We start from the raw sequence: 15998 nt of genomic DNA on the forward strand, positions 1-15998 counted from the left end.
AGGGTGGCCCCTGTTAGCTCATTTCCTAGGAAAGCTCACGGCCAAAACGCCGTTCCTGCTGGAAATCAGCAGAAATAGGCAAGGCTGAAAAGCAAAAGAGTTTGGAGATTTGTCTTTAGCACATAACAAGTAGGGAGCAGTAGGAACATCAGTGGACAGAATGGTTTGCATGGCCCTGCGTTCATTCTGTGACATCCTGGCAGCAGCCACGGTGCATTTGGAAAGAATTTTTGGTGCCCCAATACAAATTAAACCATCCTGCCTCTTGCATATAGGGTGAAGCCGGTTTGGAAGGACCTCCTGGGAAGACTGGCCCAATTGGTCCCCAAGGTGCTCCAGGGAAGCCCGGCCCTGATGGCCTTCGAGGAATTCCTGGTCCAGTTGTGAGTATTCCCAGACTGAGCAACCTCTGAGAAAGCTCCTGGGCTGGGTTTTTTCCTGGTGCTCTACTCTAACCCCTCTGCCTTGGGAGATGTCTTTCTCCCAGGGGAATGGTCTATCTGTGCTTAAACGCCTGATGGCAGTTAAAATGTATTTAGTAGAAATAATGTAACTGTGAATACCATCTCCCAGCATGTTTTATTTGAGTCTTGGGTCTGCTCACCCACTCTCGGTGGGTGAGAAGTTCCGTGATCTCCAAAGTCCTTTTTCTAGTAGAGATCTGAGCGTGAAAGGAATGTGAATCCTTTTTCCTGACCAATTGGTGGGAAGCCTGGGCAAACGTTCCCTGGCACAGGGGACGGCGTGAGGACGGGTGAATAATCAGAATAATCCCAGCTGGGAACACTGCTGTCAGGAATGATTGTTTTGAGAGAATTGCACTGTTTTACAGGGTGAACAAGGTCTCCCGGGATCCCCTGGCCCAGATGGTCCTCCAGGCCCAATGGTATGTCCAGACCGTCAAATTCTGTGAGTTTTTGAAAGGTGTGAATGCATTTTACTTGAATTCATTCTCTCTTCTCTTTTCCCTTCTGTTTCCCAAAGGGCCCGCCGGGTTTGCCTGGGCTTAAAGGAGACTCTGGTCCTAAAGGAGAGAAGGTGAGAAGGGCCCACGTGATCTTGCTGTGTGACCTGATGCCCATGTCTGGGTGTAGAACTTGTCTAGAGTGCCTGCACCTGGCAGGACAAGGTGGCACAAGGAGGTGCGGACACCTGGCTGCTTTGGGGCAGGATTCTCAATCTTGTAGGAATTTATGCAATGTACGTTAGCACCTAAAACGAGCAGGTGCTCCAGTGCAGCAGCTCTGCTTCTAGATTTGTAGAGTTTTCTGTTGCAAGAAGTTTGTGTTTTTCTCCGTTATGCCATTTTCAGGTGTCGGGGTTAGCTAAAAACTCCCATCGCCTTGCTTAGATATTTGGGGATGTATCTAGAAAGGCCTTTGCTGGGTAGCTTTGGCATTTGATTGCCTCTGGTGAGACATCATAGTTAACATCTGCTGTTTTCCCCTAGGGTCATCCAGGTTTAATTGGTCTTATTGGACCGCCAGGAGAGCAGGGAGAAAAGGGTGACAGAGGTCTCCCCGGCCCCCAGGGCTCAGCAGGACCCAAAGGAGAGCAGGTAAGTGTTCCGTAAGACCTGAATTAAATGTGCTTTTGAGCTGTGGGGTTTGCTGACTTTGAGCAGGTATGGCGTAGCAGAGATGGTCAGCCTCGTCAGGAGACTCTTGATACTCTTGAGGAGCTTTTTCTATGTAGAGATGCTCCAATGATCCATTTTAGTAGAAAACGGATTCTCAAGCGTTGTATGAAAGAGGTTGAACAGATTTGGAGGGATTGTAACGTTAAATACGCGTTTTAGAGGACCGATTTGTAAAACTGTCTACCTGAGATTCCCTGGTCATGCTCATGTGCCTGCTGAAAAACCATTTACAGTCCTAGGTTTGAATGGGATCCTCCCAAACCAGGTGGTCATCTGTGAGCAGGTGTTAGTTGTGCAGTTGAGGCCAGCATCGGCACATTGCAAATCAATGGTGTTCTCTTTTATTTTTCAGGGTATCACAGGTCCTTCTGGACCGATCGGACCTCCAGGGCCACCAGGATTACCGGTATGTGACAGTCAATTACTGTTGAATTCCTCGGGAGCTGCGCTGACCTTCTGGGGTCACCTTGGTACCCCCAGATACACCCAGCTCAGTCCTTCTGGCCTGACCTTGTATGGGGAATGGTTTTGCTCAGCTGAGCCCATTGAAAACACCTGAATGTGCTACAGGAATACTGGGGGGTGAGGTATGAGCTGAGAGATGGGCAAGTGGGCATGCTGTGGTGGAGGCAGGAAAATTAGCCCACCCTGTTTCCCTCCCCCTCTCTTTTGGATTATCTACAATCGCCTGGTGATTTAATTTTTTTTTAATGATGCCCTGAGGCTGCAGCCTGAACCCTTGGGCTACTGGCATTTGCTGTCTCTGAGCATCCTTAGCACAGAAACAGGATCAGCCCTGGGTTGCAGTAATCACACGGCAGATTTTCAAGTCCCCACCCAGGCAGGAGTTGGGAGCGCTGACACAGATTGGTCTGACACAAATGCATTTTGTGTGTTGGCAAATAAAAGCCACGCCACGCTCAAATGGATGTGAAAAGTGGAACCAGAAAGGATGTGAAATAAGAAAACCACCGTGTGTAACACTACTCTGTCTCTCTCTAAGGAGAGACTGACTTCTTCTTTGCTAGGAAACGTACTGACTCCTCTCTGTATTTTTCTCTGTACAGGGTCCACCTGGTCCCAAAGGTGCTAAAGGATCATCAGTGAGTATAGACATTGTTAAATGGAGAGGCTGAGGAGCTCTTATCAAGTGCATAACCTGCTGCGACTCCTCCACATCAGTGGCATTAAGGCAATTAGCCAAGGATGACTGTAGCAAACGCAGCCTTTTCAGGCTGTCTAAGCCCAGAAATTATAATTGGGAGAGGTTTCTGTTGCACACACTGTACTTCACTGAACGTCAGTGCAGAAAAGATCATAAGGAGGTATCCAGTGAATAGTCCTTAGGAGAAAACTTACTGCTGTAAAGCGGAGGGTGTTAAAAATAGACTGTGAAAGCGGGAGGTGGCAAACTGAAAAGAGAAGAGCTCGGTGAGAAATGCGACACTGAAGCAAGCTTCATGTTACAGATCTCCTAGGCAGGCGGCTAAAAATTCCTCTTGGGCAACTTCCTAATGTTTTTGGGGTTTTTTCCCCATGCAGAATTCAATGTTTTACTAATTTGAAGATTTTATTTGATTTATAAAACTGTTGAACTGGTTTGGACAGTTAACGTGCGTTGGAAGATGTGACTGCTTAACCCCAAGCATTTGACCGTTCATTTCTTTTATCTAAACATCAAAAATAACCAAAATAAACATTTTCTTAGGGAGCTGCGAGGAGACTTCTCTTGTGTGCCTCAAGGGGCAGGAAGAAAGTTTTTGCCACGAGAGACTATTAAAAGAAATAATATTTGGGATGTGATAGAAGTGACAAGTGCTTTTTCCCAAGTGACCCGTCTCTTTTTCCCTTGTTTTTCTACCCAGGGTCCAACAGGTCCAAAGGGTGAATCGGGTCTTCCAGGGCCCCCAGGGCCTCCTGTAAGTAGAACCCATTGCATGAAATGAGATTCAGATTTAATGAGTGTTGTAATGTTGTGAAGTAGATTTCTGGACAAAGCTTCAGCGTGTCAAGAGTCCTTGCAGTGAGTTAGCATCTCCTAGAGGTGCTGGAGAAGACGGTAGGATGTGAAAGGAGAAGTTACTAGTGGGAGGATGACAAGAGAAGATGGACCCAATATTTAAGCCTGGTGGCCAGGATTTTTCTCAGTACCATTGTGGGTGTTTTACACGTCTAGGGTGTATCTTGTCATGTTGCTCCTCAGTACCAGCGGCCACTTTGGCCATCTCTTCAGTCTCTCCCCCCCTGCTAGTGCAATGAGAAGTCATACCTTCATTCTCCAATAATCAGGGTCCTCCTGGAGAAGTCATCCAGCCACTGCCCATCCAATCTTCCAAGAGGACCAGGCGAAACATTGACGCCAGCCAACTGGTGGACGATGGAAACGCCGACAACTACATGGACTATGCCGACGGCATGGAGGAAATTTTCGGCTCCCTGAATTCCTTGAAACTGGAAATTGAGCAAATGAAGCATCCATTGGGCACTCAACATAACCCAGCACGTACCTGCAAGGATCTGCAGCTCTGTCACCCCGATTTCCCAGATGGTGTGTCCCGGGACAGAGGGCGGGCGGGGAAAACTCCGTGGGTTTCCCGGCTCCACGCAGTGAATGCAGGGAGTGCAGGAAAAGGATTAATTTGGGGAATTCCTGGCCCTGGTGACCCAGGGGAATGTGGCTGGCAAAGGACTATGTGGAGTTGGACTAGGTGATCACTGGAGATTCCTTCCAACTGAAATATTCTATTCTAAGAATGAGGTTATATGATGAAAAATAGATATTCCTGTGAGGTGCTCTAGTATTATGTTGATCCATAACCAGTTTTCCAAAAAAACCCCCACACATTTTAATAAAGAGTAGCCTGTGGCAGAGATGAAACATCCCTGGGTGGTGAGGGGCCCATCATCCTTCCTTCCCTGTGCTGATTCTTTCTTCCCTCTTGTGCATCCAGGTGAATACTGGGTTGATCCTAACCAAGGATGTTCCAGGGACTCTTTCAAAGTGTACTGTAATTTCACAGCTGGTGGAGAGACTTGCATCTTCCCTGATAAGAAATCTGAAGGAGTAAGTGCACACAACTTTTCTTCCCCCTTCGGTAGCATGGTGATAAGAGATTTTTTTTCCTGATATGAATATTCATAGGCAGTCAGTTCAGCAGAAGTGAGCAGTAGCAAGTAAGGATTAAAGACCCAGAACATTTCTTTGTTACACAACGTTGCCTTCTAAAATAATAAGGAATATGTTTACAAAGAGAATTTCTTTGGCTAAGTCAGATTTAAACTGTGATTTGGGACACGTCTTTGATGATTTCCCAGGCATAATAAATGCTAAAACCTTTATTCTTCAACTTTGCTTTACAAAGGCAGAAGGTGTGTTGGCACAGGAACTTTGGCTCCCCAGGAGCTTTGCTTAACTCATTCCTTGCCTTCCCTCCCACAGCCGAGATGCTGCTCTGCTCTCTGCAGGCGCGAGCACCGCGGATTCCTCTACCCTCACTGGGTCTTCAGGCAGAGCGCATAAATACTTCTCTCCTGTAATTTTTCCTGGTGTTTCTTGTGGGTAAATGATCCTAAACGATTGCAGCTAGCCTCAGCGCTCTTCCTGGCACTGATGCACAAGGTTGATTTAAGTTATTTGTGTAATGATGTGCTTAGCTCAAGCATACTCCTAGTTTTTCTCTGTACTTACGCACTCTGTTTTCCAGAGCTGCTCTCCCCGATGTCTGGGGACCAGCTCTTGCCTTGGCCGAGCAGCAACTCTTGCAAAGTGGCCTTGGGGAGCTCTCTCAGTGTCACAGTTGTGCTCCAGCTGGGGTAAGGTACAGTCAAAGTCATCCATTCCAGTGAAAGCCGTTGGCTTGCTGAGTGTCATCCACTGGTAACATGTGCCAGCAGTGGACAAATAACACACAACATAAATCTTACTTGAGTTTTTGTTAAGGCTGTTTAAATAGGGGATGGATTTCTCCTCCTTTGTGTTAACTTGCCATGGCTGTCCTCAAAATGTTGACAGCTGAAAGAGCAGAGTTTGCCCATGATCTCAGAGTTCCTCAGCCTCTTGCCATGCTGACACTTTGAGTGGCTCTTTGGCCCCATCCTTTCCACTGTGGAGCTGCTGTTCTGATCACTGCGATGCTTCTCAAATGCAAATTGCATTTTGCAGTACTGTCATAAACCAGAAAAAGTTCATCCCACTCTGTCTCCATGTAGAGGAGTGGAAAACGCTGCCACACCAGCGTTAGTATTGGCTGAGTGGTTTTATTATAAGCCACAACAGAGTTTAAGGCACGGCCCCTTTCAGTCCATCCTTTACCCAGCAGAAGCTCGCTGACTTGCTTTATGGTTCACGTACTGGAAAGGAAAGGACAATCCCAAGCTGCCTGCATGTAGCTTGGCTGTTTTTTTGGGGGAGATTTACAGCAGAAGTAGGGGAGCTCATGGGAGGGTGAGGGAGCAGACGGCAGCCACGCTGCTTCCAACTCAAAGGAAGTGATTCAGCTTCTTAGATGGGCCTGCCATAAAGGGTGCTCCGACAGCTCATTTCTTGCCAAGGTCACCCTTGCATTGCTCCAGGTACTCGGAGCTCCATCCTGTGTGATGGTCCAGCACCGACCGTGGAGGATGCGCTGCCCGTGTGGCACCCTATTGCTGCACAAACACTGGAGGCTCGCAGAGGCTTTTCTCTAATCCCATTCCTTGCCTTTCCCAGCCCCACAGTACGTGGATTTGGCGTCAAAGAGACAGCAGCCTTCTCCGTTACCAGCAGGGCTTTTGCGCCCCAGCCCTCCCATGGAGATCAATGCATCTTTTACAATGGATAATTCCTTTTTTTCCCCCTGCTCTATCTTCCCTTTTATCTCTCCTACTGATAGACTGCACTGCTGGTCTTGCATCCAAAGTGTCTAGGAGGCAGAGATCATCAGCCCTCAGCAAAGGAGGCTGGTGCTGAGGCAGCACTGAGCACCCAGGGTGGCACCGCGCCATCCTATCCAGCTGGAGAGGCTGCTGGCACCCGAGGGCTCTGCCCAATGGTCTTGTTACTGGTGTATAAAGATTAAGAAAACATTTTTGGGGAAGACAAACAGTTTCAATAAGACTCTGCTTGTGGAACTGAATGTAACTCTTTTTTTAATTTATTTTTTTTTCTTCTTTCTCTCTTTCCTCCTTGCCATCTGCAAACTAGGCTAGAATTACTTCTTGGCCAAAGGAAAACCCAGGCTCCTGGTTCAGTGAATTCAAGCGCGGTAAACTGGTAAGATGCATCTTGGTGCTTTCTGTTTTCTTTAACCCGTGTCATATTTTACAGAGTAAAATGGCTCGTTGGCCCAAAGAACAGCCTTCCACATGGTATAGTCAATACAAGCGGGGGTCTTTGGTAAGTGGCTAACCCTGGCCCTCTAGTCTGAATCAGAGCGCGTCATCTGCTTTGGTATGGCCAGACCTGTTGCACTCTGCATGCTGGACTAATAACCACAAGTCGCAGTAAAACACCCCAAGACGTTTAAGGTGGAATACTGAAAAAGAAACAAACCCCAACGGGGATGCTCTTTTCCAGTCAGCTTGACTGGAAACCAAGGAATGGGCCCCCTGTGTTCAAAGGGGACACGCTGCTGTGCTGGGGGGGACCCTCCAGAGCTGGAGTTGCATTGGGGCTGTGTCCTGCAAGGAGGGCTCTTGCTGTCTCCCAAGCTGGGCTGGGACAAGTTTTCCCCAAAGGATGGATTTCGCCTCCCATGCTGGAGATGAGCCACCCCGGAGGCTGCCATGCCAGCCCTGGAGCTTGGGAGACATGAAGTCGTTGGTCTAAAGGAAGATTTCAAGCCCAGCCTGGTGGACAGGAATTTGGCTTAGTCACAGCTCAGGATTCTTTCAGGGCAGAGGAGCTGTCGTAAGGTCAAATGATGTTTAATGTCAGCAAGCGAGCGAGACAGCAACACAGAGACAAGCAAGACAGTAAAACAGAGAGAAAACTCTGGTATTTTGTCCTCTAAAAGGACATTCACGTTCCCACCAAGCCCGAGCCCTGGTCGGAGATGTCAAATCAGCACTGATTAGTGTAAGCCAGGTCTCCTCAAGCAACAGGAATCTCCCGTGTGTGTTTCAGTTCGTGTAGGAATAGGGGGGTGCGGATAATGAGCTCAGTTCAATCAGGACAATTGGGGAAGAAGGAAATAGCAGATAAAACCGACCTGCCCCTGAGAGTGGGAGCTGCTCTGATGTCCCACCTGAGCTGTCATCATCTCCCCAGGGCTGAGGTTTCTTGCAAAGCCCCACACTTCCACCTTAAAAGGCAAACAACAAAGAAAATCACCGTGTTGTTTTCTTACGCCGCATTTCATCGCCACTAAATACATTTTGCTCTGATTCTGCCCACAAGAAGGATATGGCTTCTGCAGCTTTTCTGCGTTATTGAATAAGGCCGCAAAGCCAAGGCTTCAGCCTTGTAGCTCCTTGGAGGGCAACTACTCATAGCTTAATTACAGAGCACTTCACCAGTTAATATTACGAGTACCTCCATTTCTCTCTCTTCTCTGCTTTTTTTTCTTTTTTCCCCGGCCTGTTTATCAGCTACATTAGAGGCTGAATTGCCAATTTAGAGCTTAGGGCCTTTTTTTTTTTTTTAAATAGGCATTTCAGTGCTACATGGAGCCCTTTGTTCCATCTTTCTATGTTGCCATTTTCTTGCTTTTTTGCCTGTCCTGCATTTTCTGTTTGGAAAAAAACTCAAACCACCAGCATGTAGAAGACCTGCCTAAGCAAACCACCCAACTGTTAAACACACAAATCACTGAAGTTAAGTCGAATTTTTTTATTATTATTTTTTTTTACGTGCCTCTCATTTGACTCCAGTCAGTACCTGAAACCGTGAGATTGGCAAATTGGGGGCACACTTGCCTGGATCCAAGATCAGTTGAAATCTGTCTGTGGATGGGCAGAATGAATGAGTTTGCATTGCCCTTTGGGTGCAGTGTTGCTCCTGTGACTCCATGGAGAAGGTCCCTGGTGTCTTCCCACACAGCCCAAGAATGGTCTTTTGTTGGGGGAGCTGAGCCCACAGGGGTCCCCAAAGCCGAGAGGGAGATTTCCAGTGGCTGTTCTATATGAATGTCAGTGTTTGCACAAAGTGCAGAGCCCTAGAGATGTTTGTCTTTCTTCTGGAGGTATCTAAAGGAAGAAGGACATAGTAAATATGAAATACAAAGAGATCATCTTGTTTTGATGCTTCTGTGTCATCGTTAATCAATGACACAGAGTGCTTGGAGCTGTTGTCCTACCATTTCTCGTGATGCAGCCGTACTGTGTTTAAATAGATAAAAGGGTTGCAGATGTTTTCTTCTGGACTCTGCTTTCCTTCCTCCTGTGTTACGCACAATCCTCAGTAGGTCTGACAAGGCCTGCCCCCCATCCCATCCTGTTGTCCTTCATAGCCATATGGTATCTGCCACCGGGAAATACCGTCACAGAAAAAACCAGGAAAGGATCGATTTTTTGCAAAACCATTTTCCCACAAGCAAGCCTTGTGCACACAACCGGTTCCCAGTGGTGCCAGTTGCAAAGCTGGGACAGAAAAGCAACTGAGACCCCCACATAGAAAGCAGCCAGGCTCCCAAACCAAGCACTGATTCGAAATAAGAACAAATAAGAGAACTAAAGAGAAGCGGATCCTGCAGATCAGTAGTGGGTGTGTGCCAAACAGCTGGCATTTAGTGTCTCCTTCCTTCCACGTCCTGGTGGTTTTCTGGTAGCTCTTTTCCTGGCATGCGTGGCTTTCTCATGGTCAGTCATATTTAACTCTCAAGAGGACAGTGCGACAGTATCCTGACAACTGGTTGGTATATTTATTTTTGTTTTCTTTTTACTCATGATTTTATTGTCTGGTTATGAATCTCTTCTACTGTTTGCAGCTTGCACCGATGTTTCGTGGTACCTTGGAGAACACCGTGCTGTTTGTGTGACTGCATTTTTTTCTCCTGGTTATTTCTACAGTCCACAGAGGAGAGTTAAAGCACAGCAGCTCTGGTAGCTTGCCCATGGCTGGAGGTGCCACCTGAAGTACAATTAGTTTATTTGTGCAAACCCGCTGTGCATTTGCTTCCTTGGGATACAAGAGCAAGTCCCAGGAAGCCCTGAATCCCCTTGGTGCTGGAAGTGGGTCTCAATAACTGAGTTTTGCAGAAAAAGATTTCTAGACACTGTTCTCCAAGGGAGGAAAGGAGCCTGATATGCAGAATGAAGTAAACCCCTGTACAAGTGCAGCTCAGTGTTTCTTGCCATGTCCTAAGGGCAGCAAATGCATTTTCCCTTTAGCTGAGCCCAGCCTTGCTGACCAAGGCAGCACCAAGTCCTTGCCAGCCAGAGCAGGATTGCTGCAAAGATTGTTTAAAAGCCAGCGAGTTGGTTCCCAGGAAAAATTAATGGGAAATACCCCAGCGTGTGCAGAACAAAATACCCATGCTGGTCGGAAAATCACGTACAATAGGAAAGAAAAATAAACCCCCATCCCCTTACAGAAATCTGCTTTCAATTCTCTTCAAAAACTGGAAAAGTACACTCAGTATTGGCTTAAATTTGAGACACATATCCCCAAATTTGCACTCTTTTGCAACCAAGGCTGAAATCCCCCTTCTTTTTTTCCTCCTGCCCTGCATCAGGCTTATCTTCCTAGCTCACAACCAGACCACATCCAGCAGGAGAAATAAATCTTCCTTTGGTAGCTGTGCCCTGGCCACTGGAGGACCGGGGCAGCACCGGCGTCTGCACCCAGTGGGGTGGTGAGACCAAGCCCCTTGCATGGGGTGATGAAGGTGGCTGAGATTGGTGGTCCTCAGAGCCCCTCCAAACATGTTGCATTGCCCCTCACTGCCCAGTGTTTCCCCTTCTCCGCTTCTCACAGCTCTCCTACGTGGATTCGGATGGGAACCCCATCGGAGTGGTGCAGATGACGTTCCTGCGGCTCCTGAGCGCCTCGGCCCACCAGAACATCACTTACAACTGCTACCAGTCCGTAGCCTGGCACGACGCCACGACCAACAGCTACGACAAGGCCATCCGCTTCCTGGGCTCCAATGACGAGGAGATGTCCTACGACAACAACCCCTACATCCGAGCCGCCCTCGACGGCTGCGCGGTACGTGGGCAGAGCTGGTCTCGGCCAGTCCTTGCAAAAGGGGTTGGTGGTGGAGGTGTCTTTCCCCCCTCCCCTGGTTGTTCAGCACCATCGCCTCCAAATTTCCTGGGCCCATTGATGTCATTGCCTTGAGGGTTGTCCCCAGCACTGGAGGCATCGAGCTTGCTCTTTCTTGGGATGGGAAGAGATGATCCCACCTAGGGTCAGGGGAGGCTGCAGCCTCTCTGGCAACCAAATCAGTTTTTCTTTATTGCTGGGCTGCGCATAGGAAGGGACCTGCCTAAAACCCCAAATTGCCTTTAAACGTCCCCACTTGTCTTTGCTCTCACTCTGTTAACTCACACGGGGAAAGGCAAAGGATGACATCCAGTTCCATATGAATTTTCCAATGACTTTTTTAAGCACTTTTGGAAAATCTTGGAGGCAGAGCATTGAGGCTTTAGCACTCGGTTTGTTGGTGGTTTGTGTTGGGTTTTTCTGTGCAGCCCCAGGAGTTCTCGGGGCTGTGCTCAGCATGGAGGTGCATCACTGTGTCACCCCAAGGCTGGCTGCAGCACCCAGCCCGAGCACCCCTGAGCTGCTGAGGGGCCCAGCACAGCGCTTGGGTTTGCTCTGCTCTGTACCTGCAAGCCCCTGCTCCTCACGGGAGCTGCCTGTGCCCTTGGGAAAAGACAAACCAAAGCAAGGCCTTGAGACAAATGGTCAGAGCCATGGGATGCAGGAGGCAGAGGTTCACATTCCTGCCCCGAGGTGACTTCTAGCATCTTTCTCAGTTCCCCGGGAGTTTTTTGCCCAGAGGGCACAAGCAGAACGCTGCAGCTCCCGCTGCTCTTCACCTTCACTTTGGCCACGAGCGACAGCCAGAGTTGCCAAAAGAGCTCAGTATCCTCCCTTTCCTTGCCTCCTTCTGTTGGATGCCTGTGTCAGGATCGAGCTCTGAAAAATCCTACCCTCGGGAACTAAAAATTTGGCAGAGCAGGTGCTGTTTGCACTTATTTCGAGGCCCAGCTTGCTGGTGCAGAAGCGTGCATAATTCTCACCCTCCGCAACTGCAGTGCTTGAAGCCCACGAGACAGAAAGATTGAGATGTTTGACAGGAGAAGCCCTCCACAAAATTTGGGATTAAAATGGTTCTGTTAGGGCGCACGCACATTTTTTACTGTAGGTGCAATGAGGAGAACGAGATTAGAATCACTTCTTTTAACACTCTCGCCGAGAGGGAAAAGGCATCCATCCTGCTTCATACTCAGAAGCCGCATGGGGAAGTTTATTCTCAAGTACTTCATATCTCCTGTTAACACAACGTGTCCTCAGTAAAAAGTGCCTTCTCCTCCGTTTCCCTTCTTAAGTCTCAGGGGTGCTGCAAGATCAGGCGTTGCAGGTTTTTAAGGCCAGCCCCAGTGCAGAGGTGGAGCACGGAGATGCTGTCTCCTGGCTCAGAGCTTTGGGCATCGCTTCCAAACCGGCGTCCCTCAGTCCTTCCTTTCTGCAAGAGGTGTTCCTGTAGGCTGTTGAAAGGAGATAAAATACACCAAGGGAGCTTGTTGCAGCCTTGTAGAAAGAGGCTGTGCAACTCCTGGTACCTGGTAGATCATCCTCCCTGAACCACAGGCAGGATATTGAGCTCCACCACGTGAAGAATGAGGTTGGGCTGCCCTACACGGCAGTGCCAGAGAGGTCCTGCTAGGACCCTCGCTCTGTCTGGGATGGAGGCTGCTGCAGCCAGCACCAGCGAATCTCCAGGGCTCGTGTTCCGGCTGTTAGTTGAACGTGGTTTTCCTAATCGCACAGCCCTTTCTTGATAGCTGTGATACAGCCTATTCTTCTGAGACACACAAATCAGAGGGTAAGGTAGAGCCAAAACCCGTTCCATAAATTCACTTGTTTGTGCAGCTTTGTATGCCCTCGGGTGCACTTCTGCTCCTCTAATAATTATTTATATTTTGGAAATAACTGTATGGCTACCAGGCACGATAAAGAAGACAGCATCACCTTGTGAATTCCATCAAACTTTAAATGCGATCTTTTCGGTAGCGCGTCAGATAATAGTCAAACTAATATATTCAAATTAAATCGCTCACATTTGCTCAACAACCCATGCGTGTCCTCAGGGAGGCAAAAACAGCTATACCACAGCCACAACGATTTTGCCAGGCTCGTGCTTCAGGTTTGAGATGTGCTGACAGCAGAGGTAGCATCTTTTGATTTGCATGGAAGCAGCTGCTTCTGCTCCAAAGTCTGGGCTCAAAGTGGTCATCTCCCAGGGGGTTGGTCACCATCCCACTGGAGATCTGCAGGGCAGGTGTGTGTTTGGGTGCTGGATGCCTCTAATTCAGCTCAGAAAATGCCTGGGCGAGGTCGTCACCCTATTCTCAGCTGATGAGTGAATGCTCGCCCATGATAATTTGCTGTCTTTGGGCTGGAGGCATCATCAGAGCTCCTCTCTCTCCCTCTTCTCCCCACCAGGCAAAGAAGGGCTATCAGAAGACCATCCTGGAAATCAACACGCCCAAAGTAGAGCAAGTACCTATAGTCGACATCATGTTCAATGACTTTGGAGAAGCGTCACAGAAATTTGGATTCGAGGTGGGACCAGCTTGCTTCATGGGCTAAGAGCCACCTGAAAACTAGTCTCCAAATGAGCAACCTCGTAACCTCATTGCGCCATGTAATTAATTAAAAGAGAAAAAGAAGAAAAGAAAAGAAAAAAAAAAGAAAAAAAATTTTCCTTGTCACATGCACGTTCTGAAACTGGATAGCGATGGGTTATTTTTTTTCCCCCGTTTCTCATTTCGTTCCTCGTTTTGCCCAAATTCCTCTGTGCCACCACGCCCACACCTACCCAAACACCGACCGAGGGGACCGTTCCCAACACAGAATCGCATGACCGACTGCCGCACGTCTGCCCCGGAGACCTGGCCCCGCGCCGCCACCGCTCCCACCGCTGCTGCTCCACGGCACCCGGCCGACCCCACCACCATCAAAGACTTCTTCTTCTTCTTCTTCCTATTCTTCTTCCTCCTCTTCTTCTTCTTCTTCCTCTTCCTCCTCTTCTTCTTCTCTTCCTCCTCTTCTTCTTCCTCTTCTTTCTCTTCTTCTTCTTCTCTTCCTCCTCTTCTTCTTCCTCTTCTTCCTCTTCTTCTTCCTCGTTGTCTTCTTCTTCCTCTTCTTCTTCTTCTTCCTTTTCTTCTTCTTCCTCTTCCTCTTATTCCTCCTCTTCCACTTCCTCTTCCTCTTCTTCTTGCCGCGAAGCGATACTGAGCGCTCGTCTGCATATTATTGTTTGTTTCTAAGGCAAAATGGAAAAAAACTTGAAACTCCTTGATGTTGAAGCCCCAGCTCCACTCCAAACCCTGCCGAAGGTCAATCACAGGCATTTGCGTTGATTTCCACGAGGTTTGGATCGGCTCTAGCAAGTAGACATCGTAGCTATTTCCAGAATTTTTTTAGTATCTCCACTGAATTGCGTAGTTCTACGTCTTCCAAAATTTCACCCCGTGAATTTGGTAGCTAAAAGTCACACTGGGCATCTCTTTCCCATGTATTAAAGGTGCTTATATTTTTGTATGTTTGTAAGTAAATATTTGTGTTGTATATTATTTGAAACGTTGGAATGTTTCTGGCTTCGAAACATGCATGTGACCCTGGCTGTATTAAAACCACCTCCCTTTCCCACCACCAGCCCGGCGCAGCATCCCCCTGGGACTGGAGACGGAGGCTCCTGCCTCTTCCCAAGACCAAGCCTGGGTCTGGAAGGGCTTGAAATTACACCTGGGCATGAGTCTTGGCAGGATGAGCGCCCACCAAGTCTGCAAACCAGCCCCCCGAGCCACAGATGCCTTTTGGAATGATTCACTTCAAAATAAGGAAATTCAAGCCACTTTTTAACAAGATTCCTGCAAAGCCCAGATCTAAAAGTGGGATCTTCTTTGAGTCTCTGCCTCTTTGTACACTTGCTTACCTTAATGTACATGTTTTAAATTAATTCTTCTTTTTTATTCCTTCAGCATCCTTATAAAATAATATAATTTAAAAAAAAAAAAAATCCATTCCAAGTGGCAGATTGCAGTGGCAGGGGGAAACCCTTTTTCCTCTCTGTTTAAAAAGGCTAAAAAGCACGTATAGTCTTTACCAGCCTAAAAAGTGTAAAAAGAAAAAAAAAAAAGGAAGGGAAAAAAGAAAAAAAAAGGTGCTTTTTATTTTTACATGTCTCTGTGGTGCTATCTATTTGAATAACTTTAATACAACACTGGTGTTACCCTGCCATTGGCCAATCTCCCACCGGCCTTTGCTTTTTTAGCCGTTTTCAGCGCAGATCGCAGGCTTTTGCTACAGTCTTTGATGAGAAATGCATGCTGCCTTCGTGTGTAGAACATCCACTCCTTCCCTTAATTGTATTGTGGTAGCTTATATGGTCCATGTAGAAAAAGGATTGAATGTGCTTACGTCTCTTTTTTTTTTTCTTTTCTCTTTTTTGCCTCGAAGACTTATTCATGCGTTTTGTACGGTGGCAACCCTACCAGCTTGTACTCGGTCGCCGACTGTTTGTGGTGCTAATTTCTGGGTTTGTTGGATGTCCCGACGCGATGCCGAAGCCGTGGGGGGCCCACGGAGCGCTCCTGGGAATCTGCGATTTTCTTGGTCTTCCAAGGATGCTTTTTTTTTGCTTTTTTTTTGCTTTTTTTCCCATGCAGCATTTTCAGCTCGCAACCTGCTGACACCACCTTTTCTTTTTTCAGTTGTTTTCTCCCTGGCCGTTTATCCTCCTTTAGATCTGTCGGCTGGAAAATAGATGTCGCAGGGTGCTGTGGTTGGTTTTTTTTTATTATTATTATTATTGTTATTGTTTGGCCTGGAGCATTTGAGCCAAGGGGGGGCTTTCACCATAAAGGAAAAGACATCACATTTACTGTGAAGAAAAGCCTATATCTGGTGTCTTTTCCCCCCTCCTTGCCAAGCAGAGAGCAGCAGCAGCTGAGGAAGGGAGGCAAAGCTGTGCTGGAGGCAGCGGCGATGCCGCACGGTGCTTTTTTTTTGGTCCAGGACAGCCATGTCCATCCATCTCCCTTCCTCTGTTGTGTTCTCTCTTAGGTTTATTGCGCTTTTTTTTTTTTTTTCACTTGGGGAGATATAAAAAAAATAAATAAAAAAAAAAGGTGCTATCCTAAAAACTGCAGGCTCCGGCAGCAAAGCAGTGAAAAGGAGCGTATAATAATATGTAGGAGAATTCAG

At 47.7% G+C, this 15998-nt stretch overlaps 1 protein-coding gene across 1 annotated transcript in view; it reads left to right on the forward strand.

The window, feature by feature from the left end:
- The window catches only part of LOC104274006 (collagen alpha-1(V) chain-like), a gene marked incomplete at its 5' end in the record, with an annotated part of 103309 nt that extends 89821 nt beyond the window's left edge, over positions 1-13488 (forward strand). The window contains 12 exon segments of the mRNA XM_009869515.1: positions 276-383; positions 833-886; positions 985-1038; positions 1451-1558; positions 1992-2045; positions 2707-2742; positions 3505-3558; positions 3929-4187; positions 4591-4703; positions 6822-6890; positions 10533-10766; positions 13233-13488. Coding sequence (XP_009867817.1) covers positions 276-383; positions 833-886; positions 985-1038; positions 1451-1558; positions 1992-2045; positions 2707-2742; positions 3505-3558; positions 3929-4187; positions 4591-4703; positions 6822-6890; positions 10533-10766; positions 13233-13379 — 1290 coding nt within the window.
- Positions 13489-15998: the final 2510 nt, after the last annotated feature.

The sequence above is a fragment of the Apaloderma vittatum genome, unplaced genomic scaffold, assembly GCF_000703405.1.
Source record: "Apaloderma vittatum isolate BGI_N311 unplaced genomic scaffold, ASM70340v1 scaffold5925, whole genome shotgun sequence".
Taxonomy (NCBI): domain Eukaryota; kingdom Metazoa; phylum Chordata; class Aves; order Trogoniformes; family Trogonidae; genus Apaloderma; species Apaloderma vittatum.